A 25,105-nucleotide genomic window follows, 5' to 3' on the forward strand; every position below is an offset into this window, starting at 1 on the left:
TTAGAAATAAAAATACGTGTGCCAGTAAAATGTTCTCCAAAGCGTTACAACCTAAGAAAAAGTACAGTAAAATATAAATATAAAGGAAATCATATCGTTAGCATCAAGAATTATATAAAGTATGCAAATATGTAATAAAAGTGTTGGGAATTATTAAGATGCTCCATATAGTTGACTTTTCAAAAATGTTCGCAATCTAAAGATAAAAATATACAACATTTCTCAACATGTATATTGGGGCTTTTGTATATAAACATATTTCTTGACTACCACATGGGGTTAGGCCACATCCCAGAGCAAATAGCACTATAAAAACTGCCCTGTTTTTAAGAATGACTAGAGAACAACCCTGCTAGAATGAACCACTTATGCTCTGTTGTCTGTAGGGCTTACCTATTCTCAGACTTAGAGGACACAGAATCTCAGCTCATGCTTCAGAAAAATAATACACCACTCCATGGCTCTGTTAGATATTATACTTAAGAACATAAATAAAATCGACCAATATATAAACTTGAAATGTTGCACTTCACTGGCATGAAACAGAATTATGTATTAATATTCATATTTCTTCATGAATAACTGCTTAAAATCTTAAGAGTTGTAGAGAGTCTAGGTAACATACGTTTTAAGCCAGTATAAGAACTTCTGACACATAATTGGCTGGTCTTTGATGATTTACTGAATACTGGGAATTATAGAATAACTTGTTCTAATTTTGGATTACATTCACATTTTTAAAAGAAAATCACAGATATTTCATCTATAGGAGGCAGAGTTCTGCTGACAAATATTTCATCTACTAGCCACATAAGATTATTACCACACTTGAAATCTATGTGATTTGAAATGTTATTGAAGTCAGTCTCCTGTTTCTTTTTAATCTTATTTAGTGTAACTATTAGAAAACTGATAATTGTACGTGGCCTACATTTTACTTCCATGGAACAATATTCTAGAGTGTGAATCAGGAGAAAAGCTATTTGTATACATGTTGTAATATCAATTTTAGCTTGTATTAATATCATAAAAAAATAATTTTAATTCATGTACAGAAATAATTTGACAGGCTATGCATTAAATGGCTAATAGTCATTACTCCTGAGCAGTAAAAATAAGAGATAAAGGAGAAATCCTTTTAAATTTATAATATTCTCAATTTTTAAAATACACAATATCTACTTCTTGAATCAAAAACCATTCATGGCATCCATGTTCAACTGTTTTTCAATACAATGAGTAAAAGATAATCTTTGCAACAACTGGTGCTGAGAAAACCAAATATCAACACACCAATGAGTGAGAGTGAAGCTGGACTTCTATTTCATACCCTCATATAAAAATTAACTCTAAATGAATCAAAGACTCAAACATAAGAACTACAACTCTGAAACTCTTAGAAGAACACCTTGGGGTAAATCTGCATGAACATGGATTTGGAAATCGATTCATAGGTATGAATCTTATTATAAGAACAAAGGCAACAACAAAAATTAATAAATTGGACACCACTGAAATTAAGAACTATTGCATATCAAGACACTACCACAAAAATGAAGCCTGGCATGAGAGTACACACCTACAATCCCAGAGACTGGGGAGGCTGGGGCAGAAGGACCACAATTCAAGGCCTGCCTCAGCAACTTAGTGAGATCCTGTCTTAAAACAGTTAGTAAGTAAGTAAATATGTAAGTTAATAAACAAATAAATAAATAAATGCCTGACGATGTAGCTTAGTAGATAAGCATCCCTGGGTTGAAATCCTAATACTGGAAAACAAAACAAATGACAGTTCAGAAAATGGAAGAATATATTTCTAAATCACATATTTGATAAAATTTTAATTGCCAAAATAGACACAGAACACATAAAATACAACAACAGCAACAATACAATTAAGAAGTAGGCAAATGATTTGAATAAAAACTGTTTCCCCCAAAATGGCCAATATGTACATGACAACATGGTCAACATTATTAGTTTTGGGGGACATGTAAATCAAAACCACAATGAGAAACCATTTTACACTCAATTAGGATGACTACAATTAAAACTAAAGCAAAATCAATCAAACAAAAAAATCCATAGAAATAACAAATGTTAAGCGAGGATATGGAAAAAGTGGAACCTTATACATTCCTCAGAGGAATGCAAAATGGTACCACTATTGTGAGAGGCATTTGGGTGGTTCTTCAAAAAGTTAAACAGAATTACACACTACCCAGCCATTCTATTCCTAGGTATATGCCAAAAGAAACTCTGATACTTCCACATTAATGCTCACAGGAGAATTATTCACAATAGTTAAAAGGTGGAAACAACCAATAGTCCACCCAAGAGATGAATGGATCAAATAAATCTATTACTATATGCATAATGGAATATCATTCAATCATAAAAAGGAATAAAACTGTGATATATTCCAAGTGGATGAACTTAAAACATTTTAAAAGAAATAAGCTAGACACCAAAAGACAAAGCATGAGTCCACTTACAAAGAATAGGAAATACATAGAATCTGTTAGTTCATACATATAAAAAGGAGATTACAAATGCCAGCGAGTTGGGAGAAAAGCACAACGAGGAATTGTTACTTTAATGGGTAGAAAAGAGATTTGGTTTGGGGTGTTGAAAATTTACAGTTGCATGATATTCTGAATGTACTTAATGATCCTGAATTATATACTTAAAAGTGATGAAATAACATCTTTCATGTTATATATATATATATAAAGAAATTACCTTGAAAATGATATATTGCTTTTTTGTTTATGAATTAACTCAACAAGTCAATAAGTAACTATACTACATAGTAGCCACTGTGCTAGGTGCATATGATGTAGTATAGAACAAAACAGAAGGCATCTGTGGCAATAGAAAAATGAAATTTAGTTAGGTGACACTTTATAGCAAAATATACATGAGTAACACACAGTCAGTGAACTTCATGTTATTCTTAAGTATTCATTCCTTTTGGATTGTTTTAAATAAATAATCTATAATTTAAAATGTTTTCAATAAATGTCAAATTAACTATATAAAACTTATTTTCTCCATTGGTTGCATAGAATGCTTCAAAAAGAGGAAACACTGGACATAGGTTTATTCTAAGGGAAAGTGTAATGTAATAGATAACCTCATGCCTTTATCACATAAAACTTGTAAGTAGATACTTCTGTTTTACTATCCAAATTTATGCCAAATGCTAAAAGAGTGATAGATTAAACGATACACTAACACACCAGAAAATCTTCATGAAAGAAAAGTGTTTGGAATAATTGTGTAGATGTGAGGAACCAGTAACAACTGTCCTGGCTGCACTAACGCATGGAATAAAATTGTTCTTACTATATATACACACAGACAATAATGCTCATAAACAGAGAAAGCTGAATAGTGTCTGTAGTTTATATAACAATATTACATTAATACTAATTTCTGGGTTTTTATACTGCTCTAGAATTATATTATAGATAACACTAATGAGGAAGCTAGATGAAGGGTACAAGGAATTCTATGTACTATTATTCAACTTACTGTGAGCATATAATTATTAAAGCAGCAACAACAGAACTACAGAAAAATGTTGAAAGGAAATGTGCATTGGGAAAAAAGAGGAAATAAAAAATGTTTATTACATGATACTAAGTTTTTAAAAATTATGATGGAATTAACATAGGATAAAATAAATAAAATCTACCAAAAAATGTAAAGAAATGTATAAAAGTGGTAATTATCCAAAGTACATGTATGAAGACACGAATTGGGTGTCAACCTACTTTACATACAGAGATAGGAAAAATTGTGGTATATATGTGTAATAAAAATTGTAATACAATAAAAAACAAAAACAGAGACCAGAGGAGGAAGCCGCCCGGCGCCAAGCCAGATTGGAGGAGGAAGCCCAGCCCGGGCCCCTGTGCTAGTCCGGAGGAAGCCTATCAACCCTTAAAACCCATCAAAGGGGGTGTGGCTACCAGCACGGTTCTGCAGCTGATCCAGGTACCCGGTTTCCAACTCCCCCACCCTTAGCTGAAATAACTCAAAATATTTCCCACAAGCTTTTGGGGGTTGTAGCTATCAACGCAAAACAACAACTGTACAGGCACCTGGTTTCTACCTCAGAGACTAGAGTAGGGAAGATACAGGTGGAAGCTCATTTCCTTTCACACGGGCTATACCCACCACCCTGAATACAGAGGCTCAAGCTAGGAATAGACAACGCCACCTACTGGAAGCAAGGAAAACAGTGTTCTGAGAGACTTTTTTTTTTCTTTTTTCACTTTCTTTCTCTCTTTTCTTCTCTCTCTTCCACAACTTCAACATATGTGAAACCAAGAACTGTGCATGAACAACCGAATTACCAAAGTAATATAATATAGAGGAATTGCATATACCCCACCTTCCCCCCATTTTTTAATTTTCTATCTTACTTTCCTTTTCCTTCTCTTATTTCTCTTTTCTTCCTTGTTATTTTTTTTTCTTTTTTTTCATTCGTATTCTCTCTATCCCACTTTCAATCTCCTAACTATTGCTATCTATACATAGGGTAACTATCTAAATACAGATAGGAGGTTGAGTCTATACATTCTTCCATAAATTACCAGTCTATTGGTTAGAGTTCTCCAAAGGTGCTAAGTTAGTTTAACCTCATACCCTCACTCCTTTCCCTATAAGTATAACATCCTTCATCTGAAATTAAGTTTTCTATATACCACCAGATGTGGTATGCCTTTGATGAAACTAATGAATATATTCTTAAGTAATAATTAAAACCAATATCTATAGACTTAGAATCTAACTATAAATGTATTAATAATGAAAACTTGTGCTTAGATAATGTACTGTTGATACTGGGAATTGTTAACATCGTCTTTCTCTGCAAAAGAGGGATTTTGGAGCTATACAAGAACAATACAAATATATAAGGGGAAAAATATTAACACAACAGTTTCACAAAGCTAGAAAGAATCATGAGCAGTATGAAAAGACAAGGAAAGAAAGGACCACAAACAATACAGGTCAATTCAACATTAGATGAGGTAATATCTGCAGCTGATGGAATGTCAGAAAAAGAGTTCAGGATATATATGCTTCAGATGATCTGGAGTCTCAAGGAAGACATTATACAGCAAATTCAGACAATGAAAAATCACTTTGACAATGAATTACATAAACAAATCCAAGAAGCAAAAGATCAACTCTATAGAAAGATAGAGGATATAAAAAACAAACAAACAGAAATCCTGGAAATGCAGGAAACAATAAACCAAATTAAAAACTCAAATGAGAGTATTACCAGCAGAGTAGAACACTTAGAAGATAGAACTTCAGACAACGAAGGCAAAGTTTTTCAACTTGAAAAGAACATAGACAGCTCAGCGAGAATGTTAAGAAATCATGAGCAGAACACCCAAGAATTATGGGATAACATAAAGAAACCAAACCTAAGAGTTATTGGAATACAAGAGGGTATAGAGGTCCAAACCAAGGGAATGAGCACTCTATTCAATGAAATAATACTAGAAAACTTCCGAGACATAAAGAATGAAAAAGAAATCCAAATATTAGAAGTCTTCAGGACACCGAATGTACAAAATCATAAGAGATCCACACCAAGACACATAATAATGAAGATGCCCAACATACAGAATAAGGAGAGAATCTTAAAAGCCACAATAGAGAGGAAGCAGATTACATTTAGGGGTAAACCAATCAGGATAACTGCTGATCTTTCAACACAGACTCTGAAAGCTAGAAGATCCTGGAACAACATATTTCAAACGCTGAAAGAAAAGGGTTCCAATCAAGAATCATGTATCCAGCGAAATTAAGCTTCAGGATTGAAGATGAAATAAAAATCTTCCACGATAAACAAAAGTTAAAAGAATTTGCAGCTAGAAAACCAGCTCTTCAAAACATCCTTGGCAAAACATTACAGGAAGAGGAAATGAAAAATGACAATGAAAACCAACAGCGGGAGGTAGTACACTAAAGGAAAAACTAATCATAGAGGAAAAACAAATCATGTTAAGTAACATACATAATCAAATATGGCTGGAAATACAAACCATATCTCAATAGTAACCCTAAATGTTAATGGCTTAAATGCACCAATCAAAAGACATAGGCTAGTAGAATGGATTAAAAAAAAGATCCAACAATATGCTGCCTACAGGAGACTCATCTGATAGGAAAAGACATACACAGACTGAAGGTGAAAGGTTGGGAAAAATCATATCACTCATAGGGACCACGGAAGCAAGCAGGGGTGTCCATACTTGTATCAAATAAAATAGACTTCAAGCCAAAGTTAATCAAAAGGAATAAACAAGGACACTACATACTGCTCAAGGGAACCATACACCAACAAGTCTTGACTATCATTAATATATATGCCCCAAACAATGGTGCAGCTATGTTCATCAAACACACTCTTCTCAAGTTCAAGAGTCAAATAGACGACAACACAATAATCATGGGAGATTTTAACACACCTCTCTCACCACTGGACAGATCAACCAAACAAAAGTTGAATAAAGAAACCATAGAGCTCAATAATACAATTAATAATTTAGACTTAATTGATATGTACAGAATATACCACCCAACATCAAGCAGTTACACTTTTTTCTCAGCAGCACATGGATCCTTCTCAAAAATAGACCATATATTATGTCCCAGGGCAAACCTTAGCAATTACAAAGGAGTAGAGATACTACCATGCATTTTATCTGATCATAATGGAATGAAATTGAAAATCAATAACAAAATGAGAAAGGAAAAATCCTACATCACATGGAGATTAAACAATATGCTGCTGAATGAAAAAAGGGTTACAGAAGACATCAAAGAGGAAATTAAAAAATTCTTAGAGATAAATGAAAACTCAGACACAACATATCGAAATCTCTGGGACACTATGAAAGCAGTACTAAGAGGAAAATTCATTTCATGGAGTTCATTCCTTAAAAGAAGGAAAAGCCAACAAATAAATGACCTCACACTACACCCCGAAGCCTTAAAAAAGAAGAACAAATCAGCAGAAAATACAGTAGAAGGCAAGAAATAATTAAAATTAGAGCTGAAATCAATGAAATCGAAACAAAAGAAAAAATCGAAAAAATTGACAAAGCTAAAAGTTGGTTCTTTGAAAAAATAAATAAGATTGATAGACCAGTAGCCACACTAACAAAGAGAAGAAGAGAGAGAACCCAAATTACTAGCTTATGGGATGAAAAAGGCAACAACACAACAGACAATTCAGAAATACAGAAGATAATTAGAAATTATTTTGAAACCCTATACTCTAATAAAATAGAAGATAGTGAAGGCATCGATAAATTCCTTAAGACATATGAACTACCCAGATTGAGTCAGGATGATATAAACAACCTAAACAGACCAATATCAAGTGAGGAAATAGAAGAAGCCATCAAAAGACTACAAAGCAAGAAAAGCCCAGGACCGGATGGATATACAGCAGAGTTTTACAAGAACTTTAAAGAAGAACTAATACCAATACTCTACAATCTATTTTAGGGGATAGAAAAAGAGGGAGAATTTCCAAATTCATTCTATGAGACCAATATCACCCTGATTCCCAAACCAGATAAAGACACCTCAAAGAAAGAAAACTACAGACCAATATCCCTAATGAATTTAGATGCAAAAATCCTCAATAAAATTCTGGAAAATCGGATACAAAAACATATCAAAAAGATCGTGCACCATGATCAAGCAGGATTCATCCCTGGGATGCAAGGCTGGTTCAATATACGAAAATCAATAAACGTTATTCACCACATCAATAGACTGAAAGATAAGAACCATATGATCATCTCGATAGACGCTGAAAAAGCATTCGACAAAGTACAGCATCCCTTTATGTTCAAAACACTAGAAAAACTAGGGGTAACAGGAACTTATCTCAACATTATAAAAGCTATATATGCTAAGCCTCAGGTTAGCATCATTCTAAATGGAGAAAAACTGAAGGCATTCCCTCTAAAATCTGGAACAAGACAGGGATGCCCTCTCTCACCACTTCTATTCAATATACTTCTTGAAATATTGGCCAGAGCAATTAGACAGACAAAAGAAATTAAAGGCATTAAGACAGGAAAAGAAGAACTTAAGTTATCACTATTTGCGGATGATATGATCCTATACCTAGAAGACACAAAAGGGTCTACAAAGAAACTACTAGAGGTAATAAATGAATTCAGCAAAGTAGCAGGATATAAAATCAACACGCATAAATCAAAGGTATTCCTGTATATCAGCGACAAATCTTCTGAACTGGAAATGAGGAAAACCACCCCATTCACAATATCCTCAAAAAAAAAAAAAAAATACTTGGGAATCAACCTAACAAAAGAGGTGAAAGATTTATACAATGAAAACTACACAACCCTAAAGAGAGAAATAGAAGAAGATCTTAGAAGATGGAAAAATATACCCTGTTGATGGATAGGCAGAACTAACATCATCAAAATGGCGATATTACCAAAAGTTCTCTATAGGTTTAATGCGATGCCAATCAAAATCCCAAGGGCATTTCTTGTAGAAATAGATAAAGCAGGAAGTTTAAAGATGGCGGCGAGGGGAGTGCATTGCCCCCGTGTGCTGCTTCACTGTGTGGGAGTATGACAAGTCAGGACGGCTAAAGGATATCTTGTTAGGAATTTCCAGCAATAGTGGGGTGCTCCGGAACCTGGAGGAAGGATTTCCATCGCACGAGGATCAGCTACGGGGACTCAAACGCGAGAGGTTTGTCGCACTGCTTATTCAGCAAATCGGCCCGAGGCTAGAATCTGCAGCGTGCGCTGGGATAGAGACGCAGGGTTACAGCACTGCAGTTTCTGCCAGCCGCGCAAGCACCGTACTCAGGGCTGAATTCTGAGTTCGAGACGGGGGAAGGAAGCGGTCCATCTCGGTTCTCCACACCGGTCAGACCACAGAGGAGGCCAGCAGCCACCATGTTGGTAAACTGACGTCACCACCGCTGTTTTCGACTGACCGCAGCTCATTCAGCCATAGAACAGGTAATTTCAGGCTGCAATTCGCCTGCGGCTTGCAGACAGACTGCTAGGGCTCAGCGCCTGGGTGCTTCTTAGAAGCTGATCTTATCGGAGTGAATACCCAGCGCGGAGCGGCTGCTGAGCCCGCGGAGGCTGCTTCTTGGACCCTGCGCCTACCAGAGCATACAACAAGCACTAAGCAGCCGAATTACGGCTCCCGGAACTGAGCCCGCGGGGACTGCTTCTTGGAGCTTACATTTATAGGAGCTTACACCGAGCACGGAGTGGCCGAGTTCCGGCTCCCGGAACTTCCCTGGCCCGGGGCTAGGAGCCCGCGGAAACTGCTTCTCGGTCCGGGTCCTGCTGAGGGCCGGTCAGGACTCATCCGGTGCTTTGGTTGCCCGGCAAGGGGAACGAAATGCTGCCATTCGCATAGGATACCAACATGGCAGAGATCTGATGTCTGCAGAAAGCGGCGGAGGAGGGAACTTCATCAATACCAGTGGTGACATAAGCAGTTGGTCTCCTGGTAGGGGGGGTGAGGCACAGTCACCCGAGTCTCCTCAATTTGTCGTCGAGCCAGAGGGAAGGAGCCGGGCCGCCGCCAGCACCCGGAGCAGGCCCAGCGGCTTGCCAGCGTGGTGACCGCGTGACCCCAATTGGAGAGGGGGCGGAGCGGAGCCGCCACCCGCAACCGCAAGGTGGGCAGACCCGCGACCCAGTGGTACATGGGCGTGGTAGGAGGGGCAGGGCAGAGCCGCGGTTCGCGCTGTGACGAATGAGCGTGCAAGGTAAACAGACCTGTGACAGCCTGGCGGGTCAGGCCCAGTGGCCTGCCAGTGTGGTACACACGTCACCCCAACTGGAGTAGGGGCAGAGCAGATCCTTCTCCCACGCCCGGATCAGGCCCTGCCGGTGTGGTGGTCACGTGACCCCAATCGGGGGCGGAGCAGAACCGCCACCCGTGCCCGCAGGGTGAGCAGACCAGGGATCAACCTGTAGATCAGGCCCAGGGGTCCGCAGGCGTGGTAGGAGGGGCAGGGCAGATCCGCCGCCCGCGCCTCCAAGGTAGGCAGACCTACAACAGACCTACGGATCAGGCCCAGGAGCCTGCCGGCGTGGTACAAACACCACCCTAATTGGAGTAGTGGCAGAGCAGAGTCGCCGCCCGTGCCAGGAACAGGCCCAGTGTCCTGCAGGCGGGGTAGTCACGACACCCCAATTGGAGTAGGGGCAGAGCAGAGCCTCCACCCGTGCCCGAAAGGTGGGCAGATCTGCGACCGACCAGCGGGACAGGCCCAGTGGCCTGCCGGTACGACAGACAGGTCACCCCATTTGCAGTAGGGGCAGAGTAGAGCCGCCGCCCGCGCCTGCAGGGTAGGCAAACCTGCAACCGACCGGCGGATCAGGCCCAGTGGCCTGCCGGCGTGGTACACTCGTCACCCCAATTGGAGTAGGGGCAGAACAGAGCCGCCGCCAGCTCCCAGAACAGGCCCAGTGACCTGCCGGCGTGGTAGCCACGACACCCCAATTGGAATAAGAAGAGAGCAGAGCCGCCGCCCGCACCTGCAGGAAAGATACGCAAGCAGTATGAAAAGACAAGGAAAGAAAGGACCACAAGCAATGCAGGTCAACGCAACTTTAGAAGAGGTAACAGCTGCAGCAGATGGAATGTCAGATAAAGAATTCAGGATATACATGCTTCAGATGATCTGGAGTATCAAGGAAGACATTAAACAGCAAAATCAGACAATGAAAGATCACTTCGACAACGAATTACGCAAACAAATCCAGGAAGCAAAGGATCAACTATACAGGGAGATAGAGGTTATAAAAAACAAACAAACAGAAATCCTAGAAATGCAGGAAGCAATAAACCAACTTAAAAACTCAATGGAGAATACTACCAGCAGAGTAGAACACTTAGAAGATAGAACATCAGACAATGAAGACAAAGTATTTCAACTGGAAAAGAACATAGACAGCTCAGCAAGACTGTTAAGAAACCATGAGCAGAACATCCAAGAAATATGGGATAACATTAAGAGACCAAATTTAAGAGTCATTGGGATACAGGAAGGTACATAGCTCCAAACCAAAGGAATGAGAAGTCTATTCAATGAAATAATACAAGAAAACTTCCCAGACTTGAAGAATGAGACAGAATCCCAAATCCTAGAAGCCTACAGGACGCCGAATGTGCAAAATCATAAGAGATCCACACCTAGACACATTATAATGAAGATGCCCAACATACAGAATAAGGAGAGAATTTTAAAAGCTACAAGAGAAAGGAAGCAGATTACATTTAGGGGTAAGCCAATCAGGATAACAGCTGATCTGTCAACACAGACTCTGAAAGCTAGAAGATCCTGGAATAACATATTTCAAACACTGAAAGAAAATGGGTTCCAACCAAGAATTGTGTATCCAGCGAAATTAAGCTTCAGGATGGAGGATGAAATTAAAACCTTCCACGATAAACAAAAGTTTAAAGAATTCGCAGCTAGAAAACCATCTCTTCAAAACATCCTCGCCAAAGCATTACAGGAAGAGGAAATGGAAAATAACAATGAAAACCAACAGTGGGAGGTAGGACAGTAAAGGGGGGGGGATAATCAAAGAGGAAAACAAACCATGTTTAGTAACAGAAATAAACAAATATGGCTGGAAGAACAACCCATATCTCAATAATAACCCTAAATGTTAATGGCTTAAACTCACCAATTAAGAGACACAGGCTAGTAGAATGGATCACAAAACAAGACCCAACAATATGCTGCCTACAGGAGACGCATTTGATAGGAAAGGACATACATAGGCTGAAGGTGAAAGGTTGGGAAAAATCATATCACTCATATGGACTTCGGAAACAAGCAGGAGTGTCCATACTCATATCAAATAAAATAGATTTCAAGCCAAAGTTAATCAAAAGAGATAAAGAGGGACACTACATACTGCTTAAGGGAACCATACACCAACAAGACATAACAATCATAAATATTTATGCCCCAAACAATGGTGCAGCTATATTCGTCAAACAAACTCTTCTCAAGTTCAAGAGTCTAATAGACCACCATACCATAATCATGGGAGACTTCAACACACCTCTCTCGCCACTGGACAGATCTTCCAAACAAAAGTTGAATAAGGAAACTATAGAACTCAATAACACTATTAATAACCTAGACCTAATTGACATATATAGAATATACCACCCAACATCAAGCAGTTACACTTTTTTCTCAGCAGCACATGGATCCTTCTCAAAAATAGATCATATATTATGTCACAGGGCAACTCTTAGACAATATAAAGGAGTAGAGATAATACCATGCATCTTATCTGATCATAATGGAATGAAACTGAAAATCAACGATAAAAGAAGGAAGGAAAAAGCATACATCACTTGGAGAATGAACAATAGGTTACTGAACGATCAATGGGTTATAGAAGACATCAAGAAGGAAATCAAAAAATTCTTAGAGATAAATGAAAACACAGACACAACATATCGGAATCTATGGGACACATTGAAAGCAGTTCTAAGAGGAAAATTCATTGCTTGGAGTTCATTCCTTAAAAAAAGAAAAAACCAACAAATAAATGATCTCATACTTCATCTCAAAATCCTGGAAAATGAAGAGCAAAACAACAGCAAAAGAAGTAGAAGGCAAGAAATAATTAAAATCAGAGCTGAAATTAATTAAATCGAAACAAAAGAAACAATTGAAAAAATTGACAAAACTAAAAGTTGGTTCTTTGAAAAAATAAACAAAATCGACAGACCCTTAGCGATGCTAGGGAAGAGAAGAAGAGAGAGAACTCAAATTACTAGCATACGGGATGAAAAAGGCAATATCACAACAGACACTTCAGAAATACAGAAGATAATCAAAAACTATTTTGAATCCTTATACTCCAACAAATTAGAAGATAGTGAAGGCATAGATAAATTTCTTAAGTCATATGATCTGCCCAGATTGAGTCAGGAGGATATAGAAAACCTAAACAGACCAATATCAATTGAGGAAATAGAAGAAACCATAAAAAGACTACCAACTAAGAAAAGCCCAGGTCCAGATGGGTATACAGCAGAATTTTACAAAACCTTTAAAGAAGAACTAATACCAATACTTTTCAAGCTACTTCAGGAAATAGAAAAGGAGGGAGAACTTCCAAATTCATTCTATGAGGCCAACATCACCCTGATACCTAAACCAGACAAAGACACTTCAAAGAAAGAAAACTACAGACCAATATCTCTAATGAACCTAGATGCAAAAATCCTCAATAAAATTCTGGCGAATCGGATACAAAAACATATCAAAAAAATTGTACACCATGATCAAGTAGGATTCATCCCTGGGATGCAAGGCTGGTTCAATATACGGAAATCAATAAATGTTATTCACCACATCAATAGACTTAAAAATAAGAACCATATGATCATCTCGATAGACGCGGAAAAAGCATTTGACAAAGTACAGCATCCCTTTATGTTCAAAACTCTAGAAAAACTAGGGATAACAGGAACATACCTCAATATTGTAAAAGCAATCTATGCTAAGCCTCAGGCTAGCATCATTCTGAATGGAGAAAAACTGAAGGCATTCCCTCTAAAATCTGGAACTAGACAGGGATGCCCTCTCTCTCCACTTCTGTTCAACATAGTTCTCGAAACACTGGCCAGAGCAATTAGACAGACGAAAGAAATTAAAGGCATAAAAATAGGAAAAGAAGAACTTAAATTATCACTATTTGCAGATGATATGATTCTATACCTAGCAGACCCAAAAGGCTCTACAAAGAAACTATTAGAGCTAATAAATGAATTCAGCAAAGTGGCAGGATATAAAATCAACACACATAAATCAAAGGCATTCCTGTATATCAGCGACAAATCCACTGAATTGGAAATGAGGACAACCACTCCATTCAAAATATCTTCAAAAAAAAAAAATACTTGGGAATCAACCTAACAAAAGAGGTGAAAGACTTATACAATGAAAACTACAGAACCCTAAAGAGAGAAATAGAAGAAGATCTTAGAAGATGGAAAAATATACCCTGTTCATGGATAGGCAGAACTAACATCATCAAAATGGCGATATTACCAAAAGTTCTCTATAGGTTTAATGCAATGCCAATCAAAATCCCAACGGCATTTCTTGTAGAAATAGAGAAAGCAATCATGAAATTCATATGGAAAAATAAAAGACCCAGAATAGCAAAAACAATGCTAAGCAGGAAGTGTGAATCAGGCGGTATAGCGATACCAGACTTCAAACTATACTACAGAGCAATAGTAACAAAAACAGCATGGTACTGGTACCAAAACAGGCGGGTGGACCAATGGTACAGAATAGAGGACACAGAAACCAATCCACAAAACTACAACTATCTTATATTTGATAAAGGGGCTAAAAGCATGCAATGGAGGAAGGATAGCATCTTCAACAAATGGTGCTGGGAAAACTGGAAATCCATATGCAACAAAATGAAACTGAATCCCTTTCTCTCGCCATGCACAAAAGTGAATTCAAAATGGATCAAGGAGCTTGATATCAAATCAGAGACGCGCCGTCTGATAGAAGAAAAAGTTGGCTACGATCTACAGTCGGTGGGGTCGGGCTCCAAATTCCTCAATAGGACACCCATAGCACAAAAGTTAATAACTAGAATCAACAAATGGGACTTACTCAAACTAAAAAGTTTTTTCTCAGCAAAAGAAACAATAAGAGAGGTAAATAGGGAGCCTACACCCTGGGAACAAATCTTTACTCCTCACACTTCAGATAGAGCCCTAATATCCAGAGTATACAAAGAACTCAAAAAATTAGACAATAAGAAAACAAACAACCCAATCAACAAATGGGCCAAGGACCTGAACAGACACTTCTCAGAGGAGGACATACAGTCAATCAACAAGTACATGAAAAAATGCTCAACATCTCTAGCTGTCAGAGAAATGCAAATCAAAACCACCCTAAGATACCATCTCACTCCAGTAAGATTGTCAGCCATTAGGAAGTCAAACAACAACAAGTGCTGGCGAGGATGTGGGGAAAAGGGTACACTTGTACATTGCTGGTGGGACTGCAGATTGGTGCAGCCAATTTGGAAAGCAGTATGGAGATTTCTTGGAAAGCTGGGAATGGAGCCACCATTTGACCCAGCTATTCCCCTTCTTGGTCTATTCCCTAAAGACCTAAAAAGAGCATGCTACAGGGACACTGCTACATCGATGTTCATAGCAGCACAGTTCACAATAGCAAGACTGTGGAACCAACCTAGATGCCCTTCAATAGACGAATGGATAAAAAAAATGTGGCATTTATACACAATGGAGTATTACTCTGCATTAAAAAATGACAAAATCATAGAATTTACAGGGAAATGGATGGCATTAGAGCAGATTATGCTAAGTGAAGCTAGCCAATCCCTAAAAAACAAATGCCAAATGTCTTCTTTGATATAAGGAGAGTAACTAAGAACAGTGTAGGGACGAAGAACAGGAGAAGAAGATTAACATTTAACAGGGATGAGAGGTGGGAGGGAAAGGGAGAGAGAAGGGAAATTGCATGGTAATGGAAGGAGACCCTCAGGGTTATACAGTGGAGGAGGTAGAGAGAGAGGAGGGGAGGGGAGGGGAGAGGTGGGGAGGGGGGAGGGTGGAGGATGGGAAAGGCAGTGGAGCACAACAGACACTAGTATGGCAATTTGTAAATCAATGGATGTGTAACTGATGTGATTCTGCAATCTGTGTATGGGGTGAAGGTGGGAGTTCATAACCCACTTGAATCAAAGTGTGGAATATGATATGTCAAGAAATTTGTAATGTTTTGAACAACCCACAATAAAAAATTAAAAAAAAAAAAAAAAAAAAGAAATAGATAAAGCAATCATGAAATTCATATGGAAAAACAAAAGACCCAGAATAGCAAAAGCAATTCTAAGCAGGAAGTGTGAATCTGGAGGTATAGCGATACTAGATTTCAAACTGTCCTACAGAGCAATAGTAACAAAAACAGCATGGTACTGGTACCAAAACAGGCGGGTGGACCAATGGTACAGAATAGAGGACACAGAAACCAATCCACAAAATTACAACTATCTTATATTCGATAAAGGGGCTAAAAGCATGCAATGGAGGAAGGATAGCATCTTCAACAAATGGTGCTGGGAAAACTGGAAATCCACATGCAACAAAATGAAACTGAATCCCTTTCTCTCACCATGCACAAAAGTTAACTCAAAATGGATCAAGGAGCTTGATATCAAATCAGAGACTCTGCGTCTGATAGAAGAAAAAGTTGGCTCCGATCTACAAATTGTGGGGTCGGGCTCCAAATTCCTTAATAGGACACCCATAGCACAAGAGTTAAAAACAAGAATCAACAAATGGGACTTACTCAAACTAAAAAGTTTTTTCTCAGCAAGAGAAACAATAAGAGAGGTAAATAGGGAGCCTACATCCTGGGAACAAATCTTTACTCCTCACACTTCAGATAGAGCCCTAATATCCAGAACTCAAAAATTAAGCAATAAGAAAACAAATAACCCAATCAACAAATGGGCCAAGGACCTGAACAGACACTTCTCAGAGGAGGATATACAATCTTAATCAACAAGTACATGAAAAAATGCTCACCATTTCTAGCAGTCAGAAAAATGCAAATCAAAACCCCTTAAGATACCATCTCGCTCCAGTAAGATTGGCAGCCATTATCAAGTCAAACACAAAACAAGTGCTGGCGAGGATGTGGGGAAAAGGGTACACTTGTAAATTGCTGGTGGGACTGCAAATTGGTGCGGCCAATTTGGAAAGCAGTATGGAGATTCCTGGGAAAGCTGGGAATGGAACCACCATTTGACCCAGCTATTGCCCTACTCGGACTATTCCCTGAAGGCCTTAAAAGAGCGTACTATAGGGATATTGCTACATCGATGTTCATAGCAGCACAATTCACAATAGCAAGACTGTGGAACCAACTTAGATGCCCTTCAATACATGAATGGATTAAAAAAATATGGCATTTATACACAATGAAGTATTACTCAGCACTAAAAAATGACAAAATCATGGAATTTGCAGGGAAATGGATGGCATTAGAGCAGATTATGCTAAGTGAAGCTAGCCAATCCCTAAAAAACAAATGCCAAATGTCTTCTTTGATATAAGGAGAGCAACTAAAAACAGAGCAGGGAGGAAGAGCATCAGAAAAAGATTAAATTAAACAGGGACGAGAGGTGGGAGGGAAAGGGAGAGAGAAGGGAAATTGCAAGGAGATGGAAGGAGACCCTCATTGTTATACAAAATTACATATAAGAGGATGTGAGGGGAAAGGGAAAAAGAAATTAAGGGAGAGAAATGAATTACAGTAGATGGGGTAGAGAGAGAAGATGGGAGGGGAGGGGAGGGGGGATAGTAGAGGATAGGAAAGATTGCAGAATACAATAGTCACTAGTATGGCAATATGTAAAAACGTGGATGTGTAACCGATGTGATTCTGCAATCTGTATAAGGGGTAAAAATGGGAGTTCATAACCCACTTGAATCAAATGTATGAAATATGATATATCAAGAGCTTTGTAATGTTTAAACAACCAATAAAAAAAAACCCAAAAAACAAAGTACGTGTATACAGACATGAATTGCTGTGAACATACTTTTTATACAAGGATATGAAAAATTGTGCTCTACATATGTAATAAGAATTGTAATGCATTCCTCCATTGTGTATTTAAAAAACAAACTCAATAAAAATAGTGTGACTATAAATAATAACATATTGTACACTTTAAAAATATAGAAAAAAAGTTTTTGAATGGTTCCATCAAAGGAAAATTATTAATATTTGAGAAATAGATATGGTTAACTTCATTTGAACATTATGTAATGTATGCACGTATTGAAATATCACAAGATACTTCATTAATATGTATAGTTTTTCTTTTATTAAACTGCCAGTTTTTCCGGGCACTGTGGCACACTCTTGTTATTCCAGTGGCTAGGGAGGCTAAGACAAGAGGATCCAGAGTTCAAAGCCAGCCTCATCAAAAAAGGGAGGCGCTTAGAAACTTAATGAAATCCTGTCTCTAAATAAAATACAAAATAGGGTTGGATATATGGCTCAGTGGTCAAGTTCACCTGAGTTCAATCCCCTGTACCCACCCCCCCCCCAAATAATAATAAAAAATAAACTGCCAGTTTAATAATAAATTTAAATTAAAAAATTTATTGTTATCTGCGAACTTCTCTTAAGGTTGAATTAAATGATAATATTAACAACAAAGGGCTCTGGGAATTAATGAAAAATAATTTTAATTATATGGCCTGTAAATATTTGATTAAATATTTTATGCAGGAATGATATAAATGAGAAGATAACAGAGTTGAGTTTGCCCTTCTTTAGTGGACATTATTTGGTAGGTGTCCTCCTCAAGATATATTAACTACATATCCTATTGATATCCTTTTTATTTTTTTCTTCCAAATTCACATATTTTTACTATATAATTTTCTCCACATTTTTTACTAGTTTAAAATCTTCATTATGACTGAAGTTGACTATAATTTTTTTGGGCCACCACATTTTCAACCTTCTATTGAATGTTTAATATACTCAGGACATATTACAAACCTTCAGAGCAAGAGAAATGATATAGTACAGAAATAGAAAAAGTAAAAATGCCCAATGTGCCCTTTTAACTGGGAATGATTTCATATCACAGGTAAGCGTTGAGGTCAGTCGCTGTCCAAAGAAAAAGGTAAGGATTTCTTGGGCAGTCATAAATGAGACAGTAGCTTTATTCCTAAAACAGGTTGAACTTAAAAAGGCAATAACCAGTAACTAGACAATTCTGTTAAAAAGTTAGGAAATTCTTTCCAGCCTCACTCTATGTGAATAAAATAATGTTTTATATTAAAATATTCTAAAGAAATTGTATTATGTATTGCCTATAAAATGTGTAATATAGAAATGAAAAGTTGTGCTCCATTTGTGTATAATGAGTCAAAATGCATTCTGCTGTCATATATAACTAATTAGAACAAATAAACATATGTGTACTATCCTGAATAAGCAAACAAATATATTACCTGGCTTTTTAACTTCTGATATGCTGCAAATAAGACCAGTCACAGCCCTGAGTATGCAATAGGTTCTTAGCTCCCCAGACCTATGCTCAAATCACTTCCACAGCCTAACTCCCTCCCCTTCCCTGCTTATGTTGTTTAGAAAGACTTCCAATTTCAAGGTCCACCTTTCATCTATCCCAATACAGTCTTCCCTGACAATCTTTTTTATTTCTTCCCCAGCACCAGGAATCAAACCCAGAGCTTTATGCACACTAGGTAAGCATCCTACAACTGAGCTACCACATCCCTAGCCCAAAGACATTGTTTGGTTTATAGGATCGATTTTTTTTTAACCATATGTGGATAGTACTTGATTACATTCAATTAAAAAACTGTGCCATGTTTTCTTATTATTCTTGGCTAATTTGAAATTTAGCTGCACAATTTGCAAGTTTTATACACAAGGCTAGACTCCTTGAGATAAAAAAAAAAAAACAGTAACTACCACAGTGCTCAAAAAGGGAGTCATACAATTTCTGAATATGACATAATTTCATTATGATGATTAGAATTTCATGATATTTACAAAGACCCTGAAAAAATCATATCGATCTCATGTTTTATTATATTTCTAACATTATTATATACACCAAATATTCCTTGCAATACTAAATATTTTTAAATGAATATTATTTAATAGGCCCTCTACATTCATTTTATCTATATCCTAGTAACTAAATCATAGCTTTATTACATATAGGAGACCAACAGTGTATTCTTTTCTTTTGTACCATCTGACTAAACTGTATCAGATTTGAGAAAAAAATGAAAAAATTAAATGTTCAAAGTCCAGGTCACTTGAAAAGGAAAGATCTTTCTTCAGTTGTGGTTCCTTTGTAAGTGCTGTCTTTAGAAGTCCCGGGTAAGGTCTTGATCACATCAGTGATGTCACTAAAATCCATTTTACTTAAGTATATGAAATATTTAGGAAAGAATAAAGTCAAACAAAACCACAAAATAATTCATGCTAGTAACTTCATACATAGATCTTAAACTAAGAGACTTTATTTTTCTTATACATTTTTAGGACTTAATCAGAATAAAAATGATTTATTAGGTATGCATTTACTTAATCAGTGCTTCATGTTGGAAAGCACTTAAATACTGAGAGATATAATTTTTTGCATAAAGTTTCTCAATTTATAAAAGCATTTTCTATTGACAGATAAGGCACAGAATAATGAAAGTGACATCTGCTAAGCTTTACTATGAAAACTTGAAGAAATCCTATGGGATAACATCACTCAATTTTTCCTGCAGTACCTCTCATGGAAACTTCCTAAAAAAAACCTGGAAATAATTAGAAACTATTACAGTACCTAAAAAAATTTACTTGAAAACTAAATCTGCTGTTCATCAAAGAACACAGTATGCTAAGAATAATGTATAGGAAAAGAAGTACATATCTAGAGTAATAGAAAGCACCACAATCACAGCCCACTGTTGAACATGAAACAAAAATATGACAAAAAATGGTATCATACCTGTGACTGCAGAGGAACTTGCAGGAAACACTGACTAATATCTTTGTCAAATGTAATACAGATCAATTATTTCACCATAGTTCATTTCATTTCAAAATGGCAAAAAACTGATTTTTTATAAAGATGCTAATTGTAATTTTCATAATAATTAAAAATAAGAAAGAAAATTCTCAAAATTTATTTTTCTGTTATAGAACCTACAGGCAAGAATTTGTCTAGAATCTAGTCAAAATAGTTTAGGGTATCCTGTGGGATAATAAATGCATCATAATAATGCTAATATGTTCTTTTAACTCAAGATTTGTTCTCTACAGAAATGTAAAATTCCACTGGGGGGTGGACTGGATGCCATGTCCATTGCAGTTTAAAAGGCTGCCCATATGAATTAAATTATCCTTGACAAGTACCTTCAGACACTTGTAATACAATCTTATGTAAATTTATACCATATTTTGGACACAAACTATTGGCCAAAAGTAATTTTGTTCAAAAGCTCAGATAAGAAGGAAAGAAAATCTAATATACCTAATAATATGTAGTAGTTAACATGAAATTTCCAAAATGAAAATGAAAAGCATAAAAATAAAACTATCTAATGTGCTATAGTAAAGAAAAACAAAATGATGCAAAAAATGTTGCATTCCCTTTTTTCTTCTCAATCCTTAGATGCTTGCTTCTCTCCAACAAAATTTGATCTTTTGATGGCTTATCTAAATTTGAGAATAAGGGCATATTTTAAGCAAATAAAGTGGAAAATTCCATATGCACTGAAAAGTTGTTTTAATGAGTAATTAAATCACAGTGGAGATAATACTGTTGTATTTCTAACCACTGGGGGAAAATCATCAATATATAGATCAATATATAGAACATACATCTAGATAGTTACTGATGCATATTTTTAACCATTGTTATTAGTACCAGTACTGCTCATCATCATATGGAGCTATCAATAATTTCAAGGAGATGATTATAAAAGAAAGCCAAAAGAGCTCAAGGAGCTGCAGCTTTAAAGATTCATCAGGAATGCCTTCTGTTTGGCACCAAGACAGCCTACAAAATGGCTAATTCTACAGGGATCAGCTCCATCGTAGAAGAGATGCATTAAGGGCTGTAGAGTAGAATGCTGCTTAGGGAGAACTATGCCAAGCAATCTTCACAGTATCATTAACTGCATTTATTTCTCCTTATCAGAGGTCCACTACTGCAGTATGGTAGCCCTACTAGTATGAAATCAGAATACAAATCATCATGAATTTCAGTAATAGATAAAAAGAGCAGAATATTTTAAGAAATTTTGAAGTCATGGCCATTCTTCTCTATATGTCCACAAAACCAAGGTTTTAAACATATGTGTTGTAACTAGTGATCTACAATAATGGTTTTACAAGCTTAATTTCACAGTAGACTAATAAACTTCCTTCATATGAATGGAACTCTAAAGGAGGATTTCTCACCTGCTTTTTAAAAAATGTTTTCTGGAAGGCAGTATTATTAGTGTAACAGAAAAAAACAAAATAACTGGACTTATGTTTTATGAGCATACCTTTTAAAGACACATAAATAAGGTATATTTAATCAATGAAATGCTCAATACATTAAAGTTTTTCAGACTGTTTAAAACACTCTTGCATTATTTCAAAAATTCAGTTTAAAAATCCAACTGAGAGACATGTTTATAATTTTGCTTGCTGAAACATTGAAAGAAAGTGCACTGCAAAGAGAGCTTAAATTTCTCACTCTTCCTTTCAATCAATATCTGAGGCAAAGTTTCATCTCTAGGGCCCTTAATGGCAGGAATTCCTGGAGCCAGCAAATGAGTAATGTTAAACCTATGATTAGATGATGAGGCCATCAAAGACACTAGACCCTAATGCTACATTCCTCTTTATTTCTCTGAACTGCAGCAAAACTCAGTGGTAAGGAAGGACTTCTAAACAATTTCTTTCCATAAAAGCCATTAAAAACCGATTCTCATGAACCCCAAAGGTCCAGACAGATCTCATGGGATATCTTTCGAACTTAGGACTTCAGAATTACGTGACAAAATTTTCAAATGCCCTGCAGATGAACTCCTGCCAGGGATGATGCTGTCTGTAACTTCTTCCATATCAATATTCTTCATGGCTAAAACAGAACTGGACCTGGTGATTATCGTTCACAAAAGTAAACCTGAAAACCTGATTTGTACTGGAAATCAGTAGGTAAGTATTTTGTTTGTTTGTTTGTGGATGTTTTAAAGGATCAGTTAAAGTCATACTGTTGTTTATGTGAGAGTAAACTGTGGTTTTAGGCAGACCTCAGGGCAGTTTCGAGAAACAGTTTAGATGTGTTATTCTTTCTATTGTGGAAACCAGGGATAAATGTAATAACTACCTTTTGTAAACATGTATAAGCTCCTGTTTTGTTCTGATATTACAAAATATTTAATATCTATAATCAGGAACACCAGGAGACTTGACAGAGCTGATGAGAGGAAAGACCATTAAGTTTCTATTATAGTTACCAGAAAAAAAACAGTAATATATACTTTCTCTTAGGTTCCTAGAATTGTTAAGAATAAATAATATCAACAATTATAATTCTGTATTTGATTCTGATATTAAAGATAAATAACATTAAGCAAATTTTTAGAATTTGCTGACATATACAAATAACACCTTTTAAAAAACCAAAAGTAGCACATAAAAGTGTATTATATATACTGTTTGGCTCCTGAGTTGGGGGAAAAAAGACTTAGTTTTATTACCTCTAATCTATTAAGAAGAACCAATGTAATTATTAAGTTTAAACATTATAAATAATACTGTATTATTTTTAAAATAATAAGGTACAGTATCAAAAAACCATAACAAGTACACACATAAACACACACGCACACATACCATATACACAGATGAAACAACAGGGAACAATGGAAGAACATGAAGGACAGAAGAGATTACAACAGCTAAAGTGAGCATCAAAGTGAAATGGAGAAGACAATAGTTACATGGTTAAATCATCTACATACTAATATAGTCCAACAAATGATTTTCATCATTTCTGCATTAAGAGATGGCAGTTTTAAATATTATACATGTATACATACACACACATTTTATCACACACACAAAAAATCCTCATATAGTTTAATGTAATCAAGTGAATGAGATTTTGTACCTGAGAGCAAAGCAGCATAACAAGCTCAACCACGGATGTGCTGGACTTCATGCAAACAAGGCCTACAACAAAGATTAAAACAAAATGAAATTACAACAGTAGAAATTGTCATTCAAAGTGGATTCATTATATAGTTTTAACCAATAAAAACCTTACTTTAAAATATAACTCCTAAATAAAGCAAATGGATACACATTCACTAGCATACACTTTAACATTAATTTTTAACACTTCCAGACATTCAAGATGATGGGAAAACTACTAAAAATGGCCTCATGTTTCAGTTATCATTTGGTCGCGATATTTTTAAATATTTAAACAAGCTGAGAGCTGATTATTGAAACTGATAAGCTGTAATGGAGGCTTTTACTCCAAATACATTTGCTATGTGATGGTCTCCTGGAACAAAGAACAAAACTCGCATAAGATCTGCCTAAACTTTCTTCTGAAAGACTAACTTACAAAGAGGTTATTCCTCATTGCTTATAAAATGCTTCCAAACTCTCAGAGCAGATACCAGGAGAAAAAGTAAAACTTAAATGTAATGTGTATGTGATATGAGCAGTACTCCAGGATTACTCACTATCTGCTGGGCATTGTGTTAACTATTGTATGTACAATTCTCATTTGATTCTCATCAAGCTCTGAAGCATAGTATTCTTTCCATTTTACAGGTAAGAATAAGAAAACTTTCTTTCTACAAACACATTACCTAGACTTTTTGTGATTAAAGGGGTGATGGCCATATAACACTGTATGTAATAAAATAGATCATAATAACTAGTTTTTACAAATGCCAACATATAAGAGGATGTAACCAAGAATTAATTCCAATCTCTGGCTAAGAGTAAATTAATCATGTTTGCTATTTTAAAATATTTCTAAAAGTTTCAGTGTTTATTTTAAACTAAAAGAACTTAATAAATGAATTGTTTTTTTCTTGGTTTTGAAGACAAATGTAATCAATAAAAGCATCCTAAAGTAAGAAATGTCTTGGTCTTATATTAGGTATATATTGAAGAAAAACTGTTTATATATGTATATATACATATATAAATTTTTGTAGACACTAGCACAAATATTTATTGTAGGTAGTGGATAAATAATCTTTTGCGCCCATTTTGCTAACAACTCTATCCTTATTGTACAGACAGACAGAACAAGCTGTAAAAGGCTCTGGTATTCCATCTTATCAGATCTTTGGGCAGTCAGTTAACAAATGAAATAAGAGGCAGATGTGAAAAGCTAATTTAAGAGACAATCAGTATAATTGATCAGCAATTCTCATGCTC

At 36.3% G+C, this 25,105-nt stretch overlaps 1 protein-coding gene across 4 annotated transcripts in view; it reads right to left on the reverse strand.

The window, feature by feature from the left end:
- Nbea (neurobeachin) overlaps positions 1-25,105 on the reverse strand; it is a 639,704-nt gene that overhangs the window by 325,048 nt on the left and 289,551 nt on the right. For all 4 annotated transcript variants that reach the window (XM_071611544.1, XM_071611543.1, XM_071611542.1 and 1 more), the window contains exon 34: positions 23,814-23,875. In XM_071611544.1, coding sequence (XP_071467645.1) covers positions 23,814-23,875 — 62 coding nt within the window. The remainder of the gene's footprint in view (positions 1-23,813; positions 23,876-25,105) is intronic.

Source organism: Marmota flaviventris, chromosome 4 (genome assembly GCF_047511675.1).
Source record: "Marmota flaviventris isolate mMarFla1 chromosome 4, mMarFla1.hap1, whole genome shotgun sequence".
NCBI classification, from domain to species: domain Eukaryota; kingdom Metazoa; phylum Chordata; class Mammalia; order Rodentia; family Sciuridae; genus Marmota; species Marmota flaviventris.